Source organism: Microtus pennsylvanicus, chromosome 2, assembly GCF_037038515.1.
Source record: "Microtus pennsylvanicus isolate mMicPen1 chromosome 2, mMicPen1.hap1, whole genome shotgun sequence".
Taxonomy (NCBI): Eukaryota; Metazoa; Chordata; class Mammalia; order Rodentia; family Cricetidae; genus Microtus; species Microtus pennsylvanicus.
Genome location: NC_134580.1, coordinates 120,909,268 through 120,924,790, shown reverse-complemented (window position 1 = coordinate 120,924,790; position 15,523 = coordinate 120,909,268). Strand labels below are relative to the sequence as shown.

The window sequence follows — 15,523 nt, the reverse complement described above, 5'->3', positions numbered from 1 at the left end:
TGGGAATTCTAAGATCAAAGCACCAGCTTCTGGTTAGGGGTTATCTCGGGCTACCTTAGTTGGTGGTAGGTGGAAAGGGGAAGAAGGCGAGAGTTCCTAGTCCTCACTGTCAGAAGAATAGAAGAGGGAGAAGCCACTCCTACAAGCTTGTTGCTAGAGACTCAAGTCCATTTCTGAGGACAGAGAATCTTCAACTAGACTCCCCGCTCTCAACTCTGCTTTGTTGGGGATTCCTTTGGAGGGACATACAAACTGTAGTAGGCTGTTTGTTTTCTTTTTTAGCAGTCTGGCCATACAATTGGAACTTCAGGACACTTAAGGAATACGTTGGCAAGGGCCAGCTCTGTCCACGATTGTGGGAGCCTATGGCACGTGGGAGAGATGTGACATCCTGATCTAGTCCAAAACTCCCATGTCCTTTTGTAGTTAGTTCTCCAGCTGCTTGGCCGGATACTGGGCATTTTTGTACATGTAAGCATAGATAAAGGGATGCAATTAACATTGAAATGTGGGCTGGATGTGCAGCTCAGTAGATGAGGGTGTGCTTTAAATGTTCAAGGCCTGGGTTTGGCCCTTGGCATCAAATATAATGAAAGAAATAAAATGCCTCCATGTTCTTTCCTCGGTGGTTAGAGTAGGCAGGCCAAAGTTTGGTTGGAGTGATGGATCGGATTCTGTCAGGGATTTTTGTTGTTTGTTTTAAGAATGACCTAAGACAGTGACTCTCAGCCCTGGTGCCTATGTGGTTTCCTAGAAGAGTGCTCAAGCCATGCCCCAAATCAGTGACTGGACTCTTCAGAGTGGAGCTGTGCTCTACGGGCATGCAGAGGACAGACAGACTGCAGAACAGAAAGATAGGCTTGCCATATGCTTTAACTTAATTAAAAAACCAAACAAACTGAAAGCCTCAAGGCTGAAAGATCCCCCCATCCCAATGCCTTTGATAACAGCTGTTGCTCTCAGGAACTTACAACTTCCCTGGTTACCTGCTCAAGAGTGTGCTGGTCAATGTAGGCACGGATGAGGTGGAGCTCCTGAGGTCTAATCTTTCCCTAAGAGCTGTTGACTGTTGATGGCATTGGATGGGGTACTTATTGTCACCAGCATTGTTCACGTATACACGGGAAAGACAGCGAGGCACAGATTCAGAAAGTATTCTGTTCTTTGTGAATCCTGACTTAAGAGTTCTGCACACTGGCTAGTTAGGTAGACACTGGTTTGTTAGGTAGACACTGCCTTCTATACATGGCTTACACTTAGTGTAGACTCGGCTTTGAGTTGATGGGGTTTTGAGGGAGTGTAGTGTCCTCTGTGCTGAAGGCAGGGTTCCTGGCTTTGAGTTGATGGGTTTTGAGGGAGTGTAGTGTCCTCTGTGCTGAAGGCAGGGTTCCTAAACAATCAGCCTTTGTGAATCACTGGTATTTTTGAGCAAGTGGAGAGGCAAGTCAGGACAGACTGTGAACAGATTGGAAGAGGACTTCCTTCCAGACCTCCAGATTGTCTGGAGGCCTGTTCCTACTTCCCTTTCACCTTGTGGGGCCGGATGACTCCTGCATAGCTCATGGCTCAGAGCACAAAATGGTTTTCATCTTCATAGGCACAGAACCGGGAGCCAAATGAGCATCTGCACGCCACAGTTTTATTTTCACAAAAGGGAAAACAAAGGCTTTGAAAGTCAAATGTATGTCTGACTAGTCAGTCTGGGGCACTAAGAGCTCTATGCCCGTGTCTCCCCATCTTGGTTGTCTGAACTTTACTCTTTAGTAGTTCACAGTTCAGACAGTGGCCACTGTGGGCCTGTTTGACTCAGCTTGGACTATTGTCACAGGAACCCTTAGTTTATTGCTCCTAGCTCTGGAGGCTGGAACTACAAGATCAAGTTGCCAGCAGAGTTGGCACCTGTCGCAGGCTCTCCTCCATTGTGTGCCCACATGGTGGTGGCTGGGAGGGTGAACCTCCTGTTAACTCTTTTCTCATAAATACGAGCTCCTAATGGAGCCCCATATTCATGACCTCATCTGACCCTAGTCACCTTCCAAAGGTTCCCACTCACCAATGCCTTGGCAAATCAGGCACTGGCACATGAACTTGGGGGATACAAAGAAGGGGCCCTACTCTTTCACTGCCCCCTTATCTTTGCATTTCTTCGTTGTGTGAGTCTGAGTCTGGTCTCCTTATGCAGGAGAAGCTGTTGACAGAACGGGAAGTGGTTGCCCTGCGGAGCCAGCTGGAGGAGAGCAAGGACACACTCACTCACCTGCAGGCACAGAAAGCTGAGCTGCAGGCTCAGGTATGTCCCATATCCCTAGCAGGGTCCTCTACACATTTTATAGGAATGGAACATGCAGGCATAGGTTTCCATTTCTGTGACTGTTACAGACTCAACACCTGTGTGCCCTGCACTGTAGTATTCTGAGCAGGTGACCAAACACCTAGCTTTGTCCTGGTCTGGGGCTTCCCAGGCTGTGTGTTTTAGCACAGAGCTAAGAAGAGTCCCAGGGAAATGGAGCTAGGAACACATGGACACCCAACCACATGGTAGTTCTTGTGTCTCCATTGAGTTGTGCCTTTTCCAACCAAGGGCAATACCCCATTTCATGGGGTCACTTTGCCTATGTCAAAAACCTGTTAGAGGCAGACACATATCAGGGTTCTAATCCCACATTCACCCAAATCTGGGCCTTCCTGTTTCTTCTTTCCTGATGGTCTCTTCTTTGGAATTGATGGTGGCTGGTAGGTGGTTTGTGCCGGTGTTTGCCTCTCGTTAGATATCTGCTAACACGAGGCTCCCATGTCTGTTTCTTTTTAGTTGTGGCTTTTATGATTCATAGTCTTGATTCCTGCATGTTATTTTTCTTGTTTCCATGCAGCTGGGCACAGCGATGGAGAATGTTGGGTTTAAATGCTGCACTTCCTACAGCTGGGTAGCCACATGTCCTAAACCAATCAAATTATATTTAGTAGATAAGTACACCCAAGGAACAAAAGAGAGTAAGATCTAAAATTCTGACTATAAAACCTGGGACATCTAGATGGACACTTCACTCAGGTCCTGCCTTCCTGCCCACAGCACCGGGAAAAACTTAAAACTTTTCCCGGATCCGCATTTTATCTCAGTCTCTGACATCCGGCTTCCCATCCCCGCTGGGCTGCTCACGAAGCTTGCACTGTGCAGCATTCCCAGGGGCACTGGAAAGCAGCCAGGGATGGTGGTTGTCCCTGAGCTGAAAATTACAGGGGAGAAGTTGAGTCATGACCCTAAAATGCATTCTTCTCAGGATATAACCACAGCTCAGGCGCTAGATACTTTTGATCACTGTGATTTCCTCTGAGCACCCGAAAGGGGAGAGAGGGGAGAAGAGAAGGGGGAGGGGAGAAGGGAGAGACAAAGGAATGTTTATGTAGAGAATGTGTGTGTTCTATTTGTGTATATGTGTGGGACGTATATGTGGTATGTGTGGTACATGTGTATATAGTGTCTGTGTGTAACGTGTAAGCAGGTGTGATGTGAATGTATTTGTGCTGTAGTGTGTAGAGTATATTGTAAAGTATGTGTGGTATGTATATTACATGTTTGTGTAATGTAAAGGGTGTTTGTGGTGGGTTCATGCAGCATGGTGTATGAAGTCTGTATGTATGTGTATGTGAGATGAGTGTATATGAGGTATATGTATAGCATGTACATGTGATTTTTATATGAAATGTGTGATATATCCATATAGGGCATATGTACATGTATGTGGGATGTGTGTATTGTGTGTGTGTGTGCTTTGCATGTGACTGAGGAAGTGGGTATAGGTTCAGTCATGGTTCTGGAGACTCTGGTTTTCAAACTGTTAGTTATAACTCACTGGTGTAAAATGTGTTCAATAGAATGGACTGGTAGAAAGAAAGAAGACAGTTCCGTGTCTGAGAACTGAGAATAAGAAGGAACAGACTGGGAGTTAAAAGTGTAGAGTAAATTTTGGAAAACCTTTGTCTTAAATATATCTGTATATGGTTGACTACATATGCATTTGCTCAAATGCACACATATGATGTGACTTATGGTGTGAAATATGTCACTTTCCATGGCCAGGGTGACAGAGTTGAAAACCACAGCCCTAGATACTAACAAGATGAACCCTAGCCTGGTATGGAAAATTCTAGCTCTGGGGGCACAAAGAATGTTCTTCTTTATTTGGGTACACATCTGTTTTTGTTGACTGTACAAATGTGATGTGTGTACGAAGACTGTGATGTATCTATGTAGGGTATATGTGCATACATGTGGAATGTATGTGTTGTGTGTGTGCATGTATGACTCAGGAAGCAGGTGCAGAGCTGCCATGTCTCAGAAACTCATGGTTTTCAAACTACAATTCATTGAGTGTGAAATGACGGGATTAGCTTGGTTTCTGGAACATGAGGTAGAACTTTCAGGTCATGCCCTGTTCTCACCTTATGCCACTACTGAGACTTATTTATTTATTTTTTTTGAGACAGGGTTTCTCTGTAGCTTTAGAGCCTGTCCTGGAACTAGCTCTTGTAGACCAGGCTGGCCTCAAACTCACAGAGATCCGCCTGCCTCTGCCTCCCGAGTGCTGGGATTAAAGACGTGCACTACCACAGCCCGGCTTCACTTCTGAGACTTCTAAGTTGATCTCTGTGTCTAAGGCAGGCTCCCACAGCCTCATCTAGGTCTCCCTCTTCCCCCTAGGCTTTGGTAGTCTGGTGAGGCTTGTGAACCCCTACTCAGAAAATGTTAAAAGCAAGCCAATTATATAAAGATAGTTGTCAAGGACTACCAAATAATTCCATGTGTTATGCACCTATCCTTGACTTGCGAGGTCATGTTTTGATGAGTCTATGGCAAGATGAGATAGGAGGGGAAAATGGATTCTGTCCATCCATCTATTGCACATCCTGACCTCACAGCGCAGCGCCCTATAGATGGTCTCGTGTGTCCTCTTCTAGCCGACTCAACTATGGCTTGCTGTCCCCACTGTGCTCTGCAAGAGGGCAAAGTGCAGAACAAGAAGCATGGCCTCTGCAAATGTGCACTGCTTTCACATATCAGCAAGTGGGCCAGTACACGCCTGAGACGATCTGCAGGGCTTCGACAGCCGCTTGTCAGTTTCCAAGGGGAATTTGTCGTCACATCCCCGCAGGTCCTAATGTTCATGCATGCTCAAGTCTGTGAAGTGTTTTGGTATTTGTATATAACCTATATAATTCTCCCATATGCTTTACTCAGCTCTAGAAACTTACACCACCCAGTATAGTGTGAGTGGGGTGTAAGTAGTTTCATTTTTTATTTAGAGAAGAATGACAAAAAAGGCTCAGCAGAGACACAAATAAAAATATTTTCAATCTCCAATTGGTCAAGTCCATGGATGCAGACTCCTTGGACTTGAGGGTGACTGTATCCAGTAACAAAAGGGAGCTGTGGTCTACTGAAGCCCAAGTTTGCTGCCTACACAAGTGGTCCCAACCCAGGTACATGAAGCACGTGTTCTCACTGCTCTGTAAGTCAGACAGAGGGACGAGCACGGTTGGCCTCTCTGCTCTGGCTCTCCCCTGAGGAAGTGAAGAAGTGGGCACACCAAGGTCCCAGCAGGAGGACCTTATGGGAGAACTTGCTTCCGGGTCACTCATCACTCACGTTGTTGGCAGATGTCACTTCTGCCAGCCCGTAGTAGGGAGGACCCGTTTCCTTGCTGACTTTGGTGGTAGAGGTGGTGCATTCCTTGGCCCAAGGCTGTACCGTCTTCAAAACCAGCAGCTGCACACGAAGTCCTTCTGTGTCTAATCCCTTGGCTCCAACTTCACTGACCTGGCTCCTTCCTCTTGTATGGGCATACGTGGTTAGGATGAATTTAAATAACTTGCTTTTTAAGAAAGACTAATTAAGAACTTAACACTTACAAAGTCTGTCGCCATCTAGCATTGTCATGGTATAACACTGGGACTGAGTTCACAGAGACCGCGGGCTTGTCTCACTAGCTGCAATTGAAAGCAATAGTTTCTGATCGCCACTGGGTGTAACAGTAGACACTAGGTGGATATGTATCATGAATTTGCAAGTTTCCAGGTCACAGTGATGGTGCTGGTTCAGGAATCATGGTTTGAGAACCACAGGCGCAAATACGGGTCACTGGGGATATGAGAGTTGTGGCAGGTGTAGGGGATGGGGTAGGATTGATCAGAATGTTCCGTGACTGATCTTGTGAGTTCCAGGCTTGAGCCTGGTCACCTTTGGGGTTTTGCTGGTTTAAGAGCCTTTGTGTTCCCACAGTGAGTAGCTGACCTCTAAGGGAGATTTGGTTGCATAGCCTTTTAGCCAAGCCAAGGCTAGGACTGGGGACAGGACATTTGACAGGGCTGCAGCAGATGGTTCTATTTCTGGTTAGGGTTTTTGGTACTTCCAGAATGCTCTACGGTTGGGGTCTTCAGGGTAAGGTCCCTGGCCCAGCAGCGTCAGCATCATCTGGGAACTTGTTAGGTCCCAGATGCAGACTCATGCAAACTCATGGGTACTTCCAGACCAGCCGTGGCCTGTTGGTTCCTGTTTTAACAAGCCCTCCAGCCGATTCCACAGGCATTTGAGAGACTCTAGATCCAGCATAAAAGAACAGAGTCTGAGAATGGAACTGGGGACCCCTCCTTCGAGAAGCCCAAGTCTCCAGGAGATGCCACTTCTTCCAGGCGGAGGAGGAATGACAGACAGTTTAGTGTCTTGAGGGAACCTGAATGAAAACTTCTTGTATTGATTGCCAAGCAGGGCGTACCCAGGCCTCTTTTTTAAGGTTCTCATTGCCATCTAGTGGTGAGATTTGGAAGTTAGCGCTCAATCCGTGCAGAACACAGGCTTCTCTTCCCCCAAACAAAACAAAACAAAACACCACATTTATCTGCTGGTTTTGTGCGTGTGCTTGTATGTGCGTGCGTGTGTGTGTGTGTGCTCATTCGCGTGTGTGTGGAATTCTTAGACAACTTAGGACCACTCTTAGAAATCAATTCTTTCTTTTGTCATTTGGGCCCTGGGTCTCAAACTCAGGCTTGGTTACAAGCACCTTTACCGACAAAGCTCACCTGTAGCTTTGGAGGATAGAGAGGCCACAGTTTCAGGAAGTGTCTCACACCCTATACAGTTGGGTTTGCATTTTGTTGGTGTTGATGGGAAAGTCACTTCACCAGTATGCCTCAGTTTCCTCATCTGTAGCAGAGGGAATAAGAGCAGCCCTGCCCTGATGAGACCGTAATGAACTTGGTGCGTTGATTCATTACTAGGACACACACTTTCCTACACATCAGGACTTCCATTCTAGACAGGGAAGCCATACTCAGGAAGGACGTAGGTTCTTTTCATCCCTCCCCTTTCCTTCTTTCCTTGATTGACGACCATTTCATACACATGCAAAAGATGAACAAGGATTCTCTCGAGTTTTGTGTCTCCGTCCCCTGACACGTGGTTCCACACATTCCCTTGATGTCCCCCTGAATCAACTCTAATATTCAATCCCCAGAAGGGTCTTACAATTCCCTTGTTTCTTGAAAGCGTTTCCTGGAGTATGTGACCTCTGTGCATGCACAAGAGCATGCAGCTGCCCCAGCAGGTGGCGGTGTGACTTGGCACTTGACATTACAGGTGACTGTTGGATGGAGATTGATTTTAGAGCACTAGAAACCCTCAGCGACTGGCCTAAACTGGAAGTTGTAGTTTGAAATAAGTTTAGCTTTCTACAAGGTTGAAATTTCTACCACATCCTGTAATCCTTTGTCCCAGCCTCCCACAAGTTCACGTTTTAGAACCACCTAGTACAACGAGGAAATACAGCAAATTCACAGGGATGCCACACTTCCCAACTGATGATAGTACCTGTGCCTTCCTGAGCTCCTGCCATGTCTTAGGGTGTCTGCCTTGCGAACCCTGGTGATTTGGGGAGTTCTGACGACCCATCCTCTCCTCATTTGGGTTCCTCTGATGTATTGTCAGGATCTGATTGAGGGTCCTTGCTTTGGGGAAGAGCCTGTGAGAGGTACTATTTCTCCTAACAGTGCTGACTTCAGTATCTTGGTTAAAGTGATTCATGCTGTGTTCTCTGCTGGGAAGGTTTCCTCAACCCCCCAAGGAACTGGTTGTAACAGGAAGCTTATGAAATTTGAGAGCAGGTATGTAGCAGGGACCAAAAACTGGATCCAAGGCACTGGCTCGCTGTCTCTCTCCTTTCTCTTCCTCCTCTTGGCACAGGCTCCTACATCTCTGCTTATCCTCCCTCTTTGGTTCCATCTCTCTGTCTGAAGACACACCTCTCTCAGCTTCTCTGTTTACATTTCAAAAGGTCATGGCTTCAGAATGGCAGTCCATGTCCCCACTTACATGTCCTCAAAAGCACCACTTCATTGCTTTTGAGATAGCCCTTTCTGGAGCCCCAGGCACAAGGCATATGATGGGCTCTCCTGAGTTGGCTTCAACTCTGGTTCTATATTTCAGGTTGAAGGCAGGCAGATCCCAGGAGCTTGCTAGCCTGCAAACCTCGTCAATATGATGAGCTTCCAGTTAAGTGAGATATTTTTCCAGACAATAAGGTAGAGAATGATGGAGGGAGACACCTGCTATCCTGTTCTATCCTCAGCATTTGTTCATGAGCCCACACCCCCACACACTCAGTACATACATCACACCTTCTACCATACACTTCACCTCCACCTACCCCACCCATATACACATACAACATACATACCCCCCAACATCACGCATGCCATACACATACATACCACACATTTACATACACATAATACACATCATATACACATGTCATACAGCTACATACATCACACACCATATAGACACATGTACACACTCCTCACATATACACCCATACATATATCACATACATCCATATACAAATATCACACCCACACATTGGTATACTACACTCATTTCCCACATCTTCACATATACCCATACATACCTTACAACACCATATATGATACACATATATACAAATATCCTTCCTGTATCACACATGCACATTCATAAAAGAGTTCAATCCATGTACCTGCTCCCTTACCCATTCATCCTTCCAATGCAATGGATATTTTCCTAAACACCTTTATATGCTGAATTTCCAAATATTACCACTGACGGAAGTGTCTATCTGCCTTAGCAATGATCGTCACCAGGCTACCTAGTGTGGATATACAGGCTTGGATGCAGGAAGCACCTTAAGGTGTACAAGCCTGGAGTTGAATATAGATGTCTGTCTAGCCTTCTGTAGCTTCAACCATGATCCATGGACCATGACCGTCAGCATCTCTTGGGAAGTGGTCAGAGATGTAGTTTGCTAGATCCTCAGAATCCCTGTATTCCCATGCCTGGCAGCACTAATGCATGGAGCAGTTTGAGAAGTGTTGCTCTTGGTAGAAGTAGTTTTGTTTCATTTTTTAAAAGAAACATACATACCACATCCTTTTCTTCTTGAGATGAGAGTTTGTCTTATTGCATATAGTAAGCTTGTCTCTAAGTTCATGTACAGGCTGTTCACACTTCCAGCAACAATGTAAAATGGCCTTCTTCTGTATTTCCACCACATCTTTAAAAACTTAATTTACATTTATATGTTGTGTGTGTGTGTGTGATATGCATGTGCCTATGGGCATGCACAGAGAAGCCAGAAAAGGACGCCAAGTATCTTTTTCTACACTCTTGACTTTATTCTTGGAGACTGGGTCTCCTACTGGCCCTGAAAATAACCACTTCAAGTAGGCTGGCTCCTCAGCAAGCTCCCAGGATCCTCCTGTGTCTCATCCCCCTGACAATGAACTTACTAGCATGTGGGGGCTATGCCTGGCTTTTGCGTTGGTGCTGGAGATTTGAACTCAGGTCCTTTTGCTTGCTCAGCAACACTCATACTCACTGCACCCTCTTGCTAGCCCCCACGTTAACTTTTATCTGTCTTGTGGGGAAGATGTGAGGCGTTTCACGCAGTTTGTGTTTGCCCACAGACAGCATCCCTCGAACAAGCCATTAAACACGCACATGAGTGTTACGATGATGAGATACAGCTTTACAACGAACAGATCGAAAACCTACGGAAGGAGACAGAGGAGGCCGAGCGGTCTCTGGAAAGGTCATCCTATGACTGCAGGCAGCTGGTTGTGGCCCAGCAGACCCTGAGGAATGAGCTAGACCGGTATCATCGGATCATTGAGAGCGAAGGCAACAGGTATGGTCGTGTATCTGTATGTGTGGCTTTCTGCTCTGTCTACATCTCCATTCTACAAGTCTCTGTCGAGGGCCCGCTATGTGCTAGGCACCGTTGGAGGGACTAGTGATGTGGCGGGCCAGGAAACGCAAACACCCTTGACTTGAAGATGGCTGACTCTGTGGCAGAGGGAGTGTGCAGAGCACTGGAGAAGGTTTGGGTAGAGAGCATGGGAGGAATGGTGGGGATGGTTGCAGGTATGCATGCTATTTTAAGTAGATTGACCAGAAACAGCAGATTTTAGGGGGCTGCTTGGTGCCCCCTGGGAACTGATGGTCTAGCAGGTGAGATCATGGGTTTGTGTCTCCTCTGCTACACAACACCGAGGAGTGCTTAGAGTTGCTGCTGTTGCTGACAATGCTACCCTTGTGATTACCGTCTGTCATGATCAGTGCAGGTCTCCTCCATAACAGAACTGCGATAACCCCACTTACTGCTGGCAATTTCCTCTTTCTCTCTCTAGGCTGTGCGGATAGCCATCTATAGATAAGCTTCCGAGAATAGGTTGGGCATCAAGTGGTGGCTTTTCAACATCAGTCCTCCCAATGTTTTGAATTTAGGTTGAAGGAGACCAGGAGTCCTCCTTTTCCAAGCGCCTCACAGCAGAGTTCCGCCTGCTCCCAGTGCTCTAGCTTGGCTGTGTGCGCCTGGCATGAACACTTGGCAGGAAAGCAAGCTTTTGTCTGTTCTCCCTCTAGCAGGAGCCGTGTGTCCTGGGGTAGCCCCACATTGTGCTTCCATTTCTGTGAATGCTTTAGCACACCTGTGAGAAGAACTGGAGAGCTGCGTCTCGTGTCTTTTTGACAGTTTTTCGTGTTAGGGAAAGAGCATCCCCAAAAGTTAATGGTGTACCCCCTTGGCTGGCTTGTTAATGTTACCTTTGAAGTAGATGAAAAGAGATAAACACGGTACAATATGGAACAAGCAACTACTGAGCACTCTACCTAGATTCAGTGATTTCTTACATCTCCCCTCAATTTCTTTAAAGTTTTGTATTTACATATTATATGTTATTTGAAAATGTTTTATACTATTTATCCTATTTATTAAGTCCTATATTCTACGTATTAAATCCTATATATCACATATATGTATATTACACATATCCTAATTATATATGTGTATATTACAATATCATATGTATGTATCCTGTATATCATGTTTTTTATATAGAATATCTTGCTTGCCCTGAATATTTCAGCCTCGATTGGCTGTTCTTTAATTGAAAAATGAAAGCCCACAGGCTCCGTCTGATAAAGAATTGGTGCTTTAGATTCTAAGTAGTCACTGTTTAGTGCCCTTGGCCTTTTCATTGTTTATGACTTGAGCTTAAAGAAATGAGGACGTCTTCCGTGTACTTGCCCAGAGTGAAGACATGGGGACGTCTTTAGTGTCCTTGGCCAGTGTGGTAATGTCGATGAGGTTAACAGTTTGTAATGTGTAATTCGTGCACACCTCCATTTAGAGAAAGCTCTCGCGCGCTCTCTCTCCTCTCACTCCCCCCTTCTCTCCTTGTATTATCCCCCCTCTCTTTCCTCTCATTCTCCTTCCTCTCTCTCTCTCTCCCCCCCCCCTCTCTCTCCATTTTCCACTTTTGCTCAAGAATCGAGATTTGATCTTGTCTCTCACTCTGTTTGTTTTAATGACTTAAAGATGGTGCCACCTTTCTTTTTTTCTGGTTCTTTCTGCCAGGTTGAGCTCGGCTTTTATCGAGACTCCTATCTCTCTGATCACCCCGAGCCATGAGGCCTTTCTCAGCCTCGGATCCAGTGTGAAAGGTAACGTGCCTCAAGCTCAGCTCTGCCTTCCAACCCTGGCTTCCTCTGCTTTCTTCTTCTGTCTAGGCAAAGTCAGGTGATTGCTGTCCTGCTTGCCATCCATGCTCCCTTCTGACCCGTCTGGAAATTCTACATGTGCATGTGTGTGTGTGCAAGTGCAGGTGGCTGTGCGTATATATTGTTCCATAGGTGACACTCTGTTTTGTTTTGATTTTTGTTTGTTTGTTTGTTTGTTTGTTTTTGTGATAGGGTCTCACTAGGTAACTCTGGCTGACCTGGAACTTGCAATGTAGACCAGGCTGACCTCAAACTCTATGGAGATCTGCTTGCCTCTGCCTTCTGAGTGCTGGAATTAATGGCACACACTACTTTTATTTATTTGGACATTGTCTCTTGTTGGCCTGGAACTTGCCTGCTAAACGATCTGCCCCCTCGCTCCTCATTCTCCTGCCTCTGTTCTCCATACCACCACACCTCTTTTTTTCCCCTCCTCTCATGGGTTCTGGGAGTCAAACTCAGGCCCTCATGCCTGTGAAACAAGTATTTTTCAGACTGAGCTACCTCCATAGCACAGAAGTTGCTTTCATGTGAGGGAGATTGCCTTTCCTCTCTCTTTGATATGCTCCTTTGAATAGAATGTGTAACTGGGCCAAGAAGTTATGAAGTTCATGGTGGGTAGCCCACCCAGGAACACCAGCCTCAACATGAGACATTTAACTGCAGAAGAAATACAGATATGTATCCATTTCTGAATGTGAGATCATCGATTCCTCTCTCAGCTCCAGATGAAGGGAATGCCGATCAAGGGACAATCACAATCAGGTTGTAGGAACACCGTAGGTAGATGCCGTCTCCAGGCCTGAAGCTACCCGAACCTGACGTAGGCCCAGCAGTCTTGCCTTATGCTTCTTTTGAGAGAGGCAGAGAGATGACTGTGTGGAGCAAGTTCCCACTGTGAGCTCTGTATCTGGGCACCCTGCTGTGAGAACAGCGGGGAGGAATGGAACCGAGACTGGGGTTATTCTCGTTGGTGTCCTGGTACAGTACATGTGTCCGTGTGTTATTCTAGCCGAGGGTGACAAGTGAGTGTCAGAGAAAGTAGCATCTTTCCTTCTCTTTGGGGAAATCCAGAGGGACCGTATGACTCACGCGAAGTTTCCCAGCTGGTTGAGCTGGGACCTCAGCATGGGTGAGAGATCCGTAGTTGCTTTCCTGTTGTTTGTGGCTCAGCCTATTGCCGGACACCCACCTGTTGCTGGACACCCCCTTCAGTACTGCTGTCCTGTTTTTCAGTGGTTGTCATCATTCCCTCTCGTTGACACATGTGTTGGCTCACTGCCCGTGTGCTTTTCCTTAGATCTCGCCAGGGTTGTGCAGGATATCACGGCAGCTAAACCGAGACTAAAGGTCCTCCCCAAGAGCCTCCCGAAAAGAAAGGAGCTTATAGCTCAAGACAAAGTGGGTGAAACTCTGGAAGATGCACAGTTAAAAACTCTGCAAGAACCAAACCCAGGGCAGGTGGGACTTAAAGCCAACAGTGACTCTCAGCTGGGTCCAGGAGGTGGACAGGAAGGAAGCCCAACCCAGGAGGAGGGTCCCGAGGATGTACCAGATGGGGCCCAGATAAGCAAAGCCTTTGGGAAGCTGTGTAAAGTAATCAAAGAGAGAGTGAGTGGCCCCAAAGAGCCTGTGCCAGAGCCACCCCCTGACCTCTTCACCAAAGGGCGGCATATACTGGTCACGGGGGATGCCAGTTTTGTGGCCCCTGAGTTTTACTCCTCCTCCATCCCAGCTAGAGGAGGGGTGGTGGTTTCTTTGCCTCATGATGGTCATGTGGAGCCGTCTCCTGGGCAGCCCATGCCATCCGTGGAGAATGGACAAGGGGTTCCCCAGGGCAGTGACCACTCAAACCACCAGCAGGTTACAGATAAGAATGGGATAGGGGCCAAGGAACCAAAAGACCTGGACTCAAAAGAAGATGATGGCCAGAAGGAAGATGAGGGGCCCAGGCAACCCTGTTCCGTGATCATACCTGGTCCTGATGGACCATCAACATCCCATTCACAAACATCTGGGTCCAATCAGGGTGGACCAGAGGGGCCTGGGAGTAAGAGCAGTAACCTGCCGGCAAAAAGTCCTTCTAAGGCTTTAGCTTTTAAGAAGGTAGAGGTGGTGGAATCTATTGAGAAGATTTCAACAGAGAGTATTCAGACCTATGAAGAAACCTCTGTCATTGTGGAGACTGTGATTGAAAAGACAAAGGCCAATAAGAAACCGGGAGAGAAGGGCTCTTAAAATGCCAGGGCTCGACCGAAGAAAGCATCTGGGGCCAGTGTAGGTGAAGTGTCCCGAGATGGGTTCCTGTTTGGATTAGATCATAGTTGACCTGTCTGGCATTGCCAATGACTCTCATTAAAATGATTTTTTTCCTGCTTGCACCATATCTCTTGTCTATTTAATAGGGCCTTGGGTCAGCCGTGCTGAGAACAAGGATGCTGTCTTAGCGGTCACCACACCACCGTCTCTTAGGAAGGGACGTGCTCTTCAGCGTGCTTCATTACTGGTTTGTTTCTGAGGCAGGGTCTACGCAGCACAGTGTGTCCTTGAGTTTTTTATCCTTTTGCCTCAGCCTCCTAAGTGTGCGGATGAGAGGCCTGGTCCACCATTCTGGACTCAGCTGCTGCATATATTTATTTATCATCATCATCATATATTTATTATCATCATATATTTATTATCATCTCAAATGGAGCCGGGTGGTGGTGGCACACACCTTTAATCCCAGCACTCGGGAGGCAGAGGCAGGTGGATCTCTGTGAATTCAAGGTCATCCTGGTCTACAAGAGCTAGTTCCAGGACAGGCTCGAAAGCTACAGAGAAACCCTGTCTCAAAAAAAAAAAAAAAAAAAGAGGATCTCAAATGGTGTCTGGGTTTCACAGAGGAAAAAAAAAACTAGTTGATGTTAATGGGTCATTCATTCCATTCCAAGCACAAGTGTATGTTCAGGTGGCTGAGGGTTTTGTTATACAGGAATTTGAAAGACCGCCAGAGTCGGGGAGACTCTCACCCAAGTCTCGGGATAACATGAGCCCCCAGGAACTCACGAGAGACCGTCCTTGCTGCAATCACATGAGGTTTATTGACAGCAGAGGAACCAGTGCACTGGGGCTGAAACTCATTTCCCATGCAGGGGTAGAGAGTTTGCCCCCGAGTAGCTGGGAGAAGGGGTATTTAAGGGAAGAAACCATAACCAAATAACCCAAAGGGGGTACGGAGGGCGTCATTGGAAAATTCCGAAAATTCCAGTGATAATCACAAGGGGGTAACTCCCTGTTTCTCAAGATTATTCTCAAGATTATAATCTAACTTTATGGTCAGCTAGTTCCTGGAACAGAGGCACTGAACTGGCTAACCTAGATATTTGGTTCTTCTCTCCCTGCTAGATTTTTTTTTTTTTTGGCTCTACTCTTTCTGCTAGAGGGGTCTGAATTTAT

The 15,523-nt window shown here is 46.6% G+C and overlaps 1 protein-coding gene across 1 annotated transcript in view; it reads left to right on the top strand.

Annotated features, from left to right (window-relative positions):
• The window catches only part of Bfsp1 (beaded filament structural protein 1), a 35,237-nt gene extending 20,787 nt beyond the window's left edge, over positions 1 to 14,450 (top strand). Inside the window, exons 5-8 of the mRNA XM_075963842.1 lie at positions 2,183 to 2,290; positions 9,991 to 10,211; positions 11,943 to 12,028; positions 13,386 to 14,450. Coding sequence (XP_075819957.1) covers positions 2,183 to 2,290; positions 9,991 to 10,211; positions 11,943 to 12,028; positions 13,386 to 14,323 — 1,353 coding nt within the window. The 3' untranslated portion in view covers positions 14,324 to 14,450. The remainder of the gene's footprint in view (positions 1 to 2,182; positions 2,291 to 9,990; positions 10,212 to 11,942; positions 12,029 to 13,385) is intronic.
• The last annotated feature ends 1,073 nt before the right edge of the window (positions 14,451 to 15,523 follow it).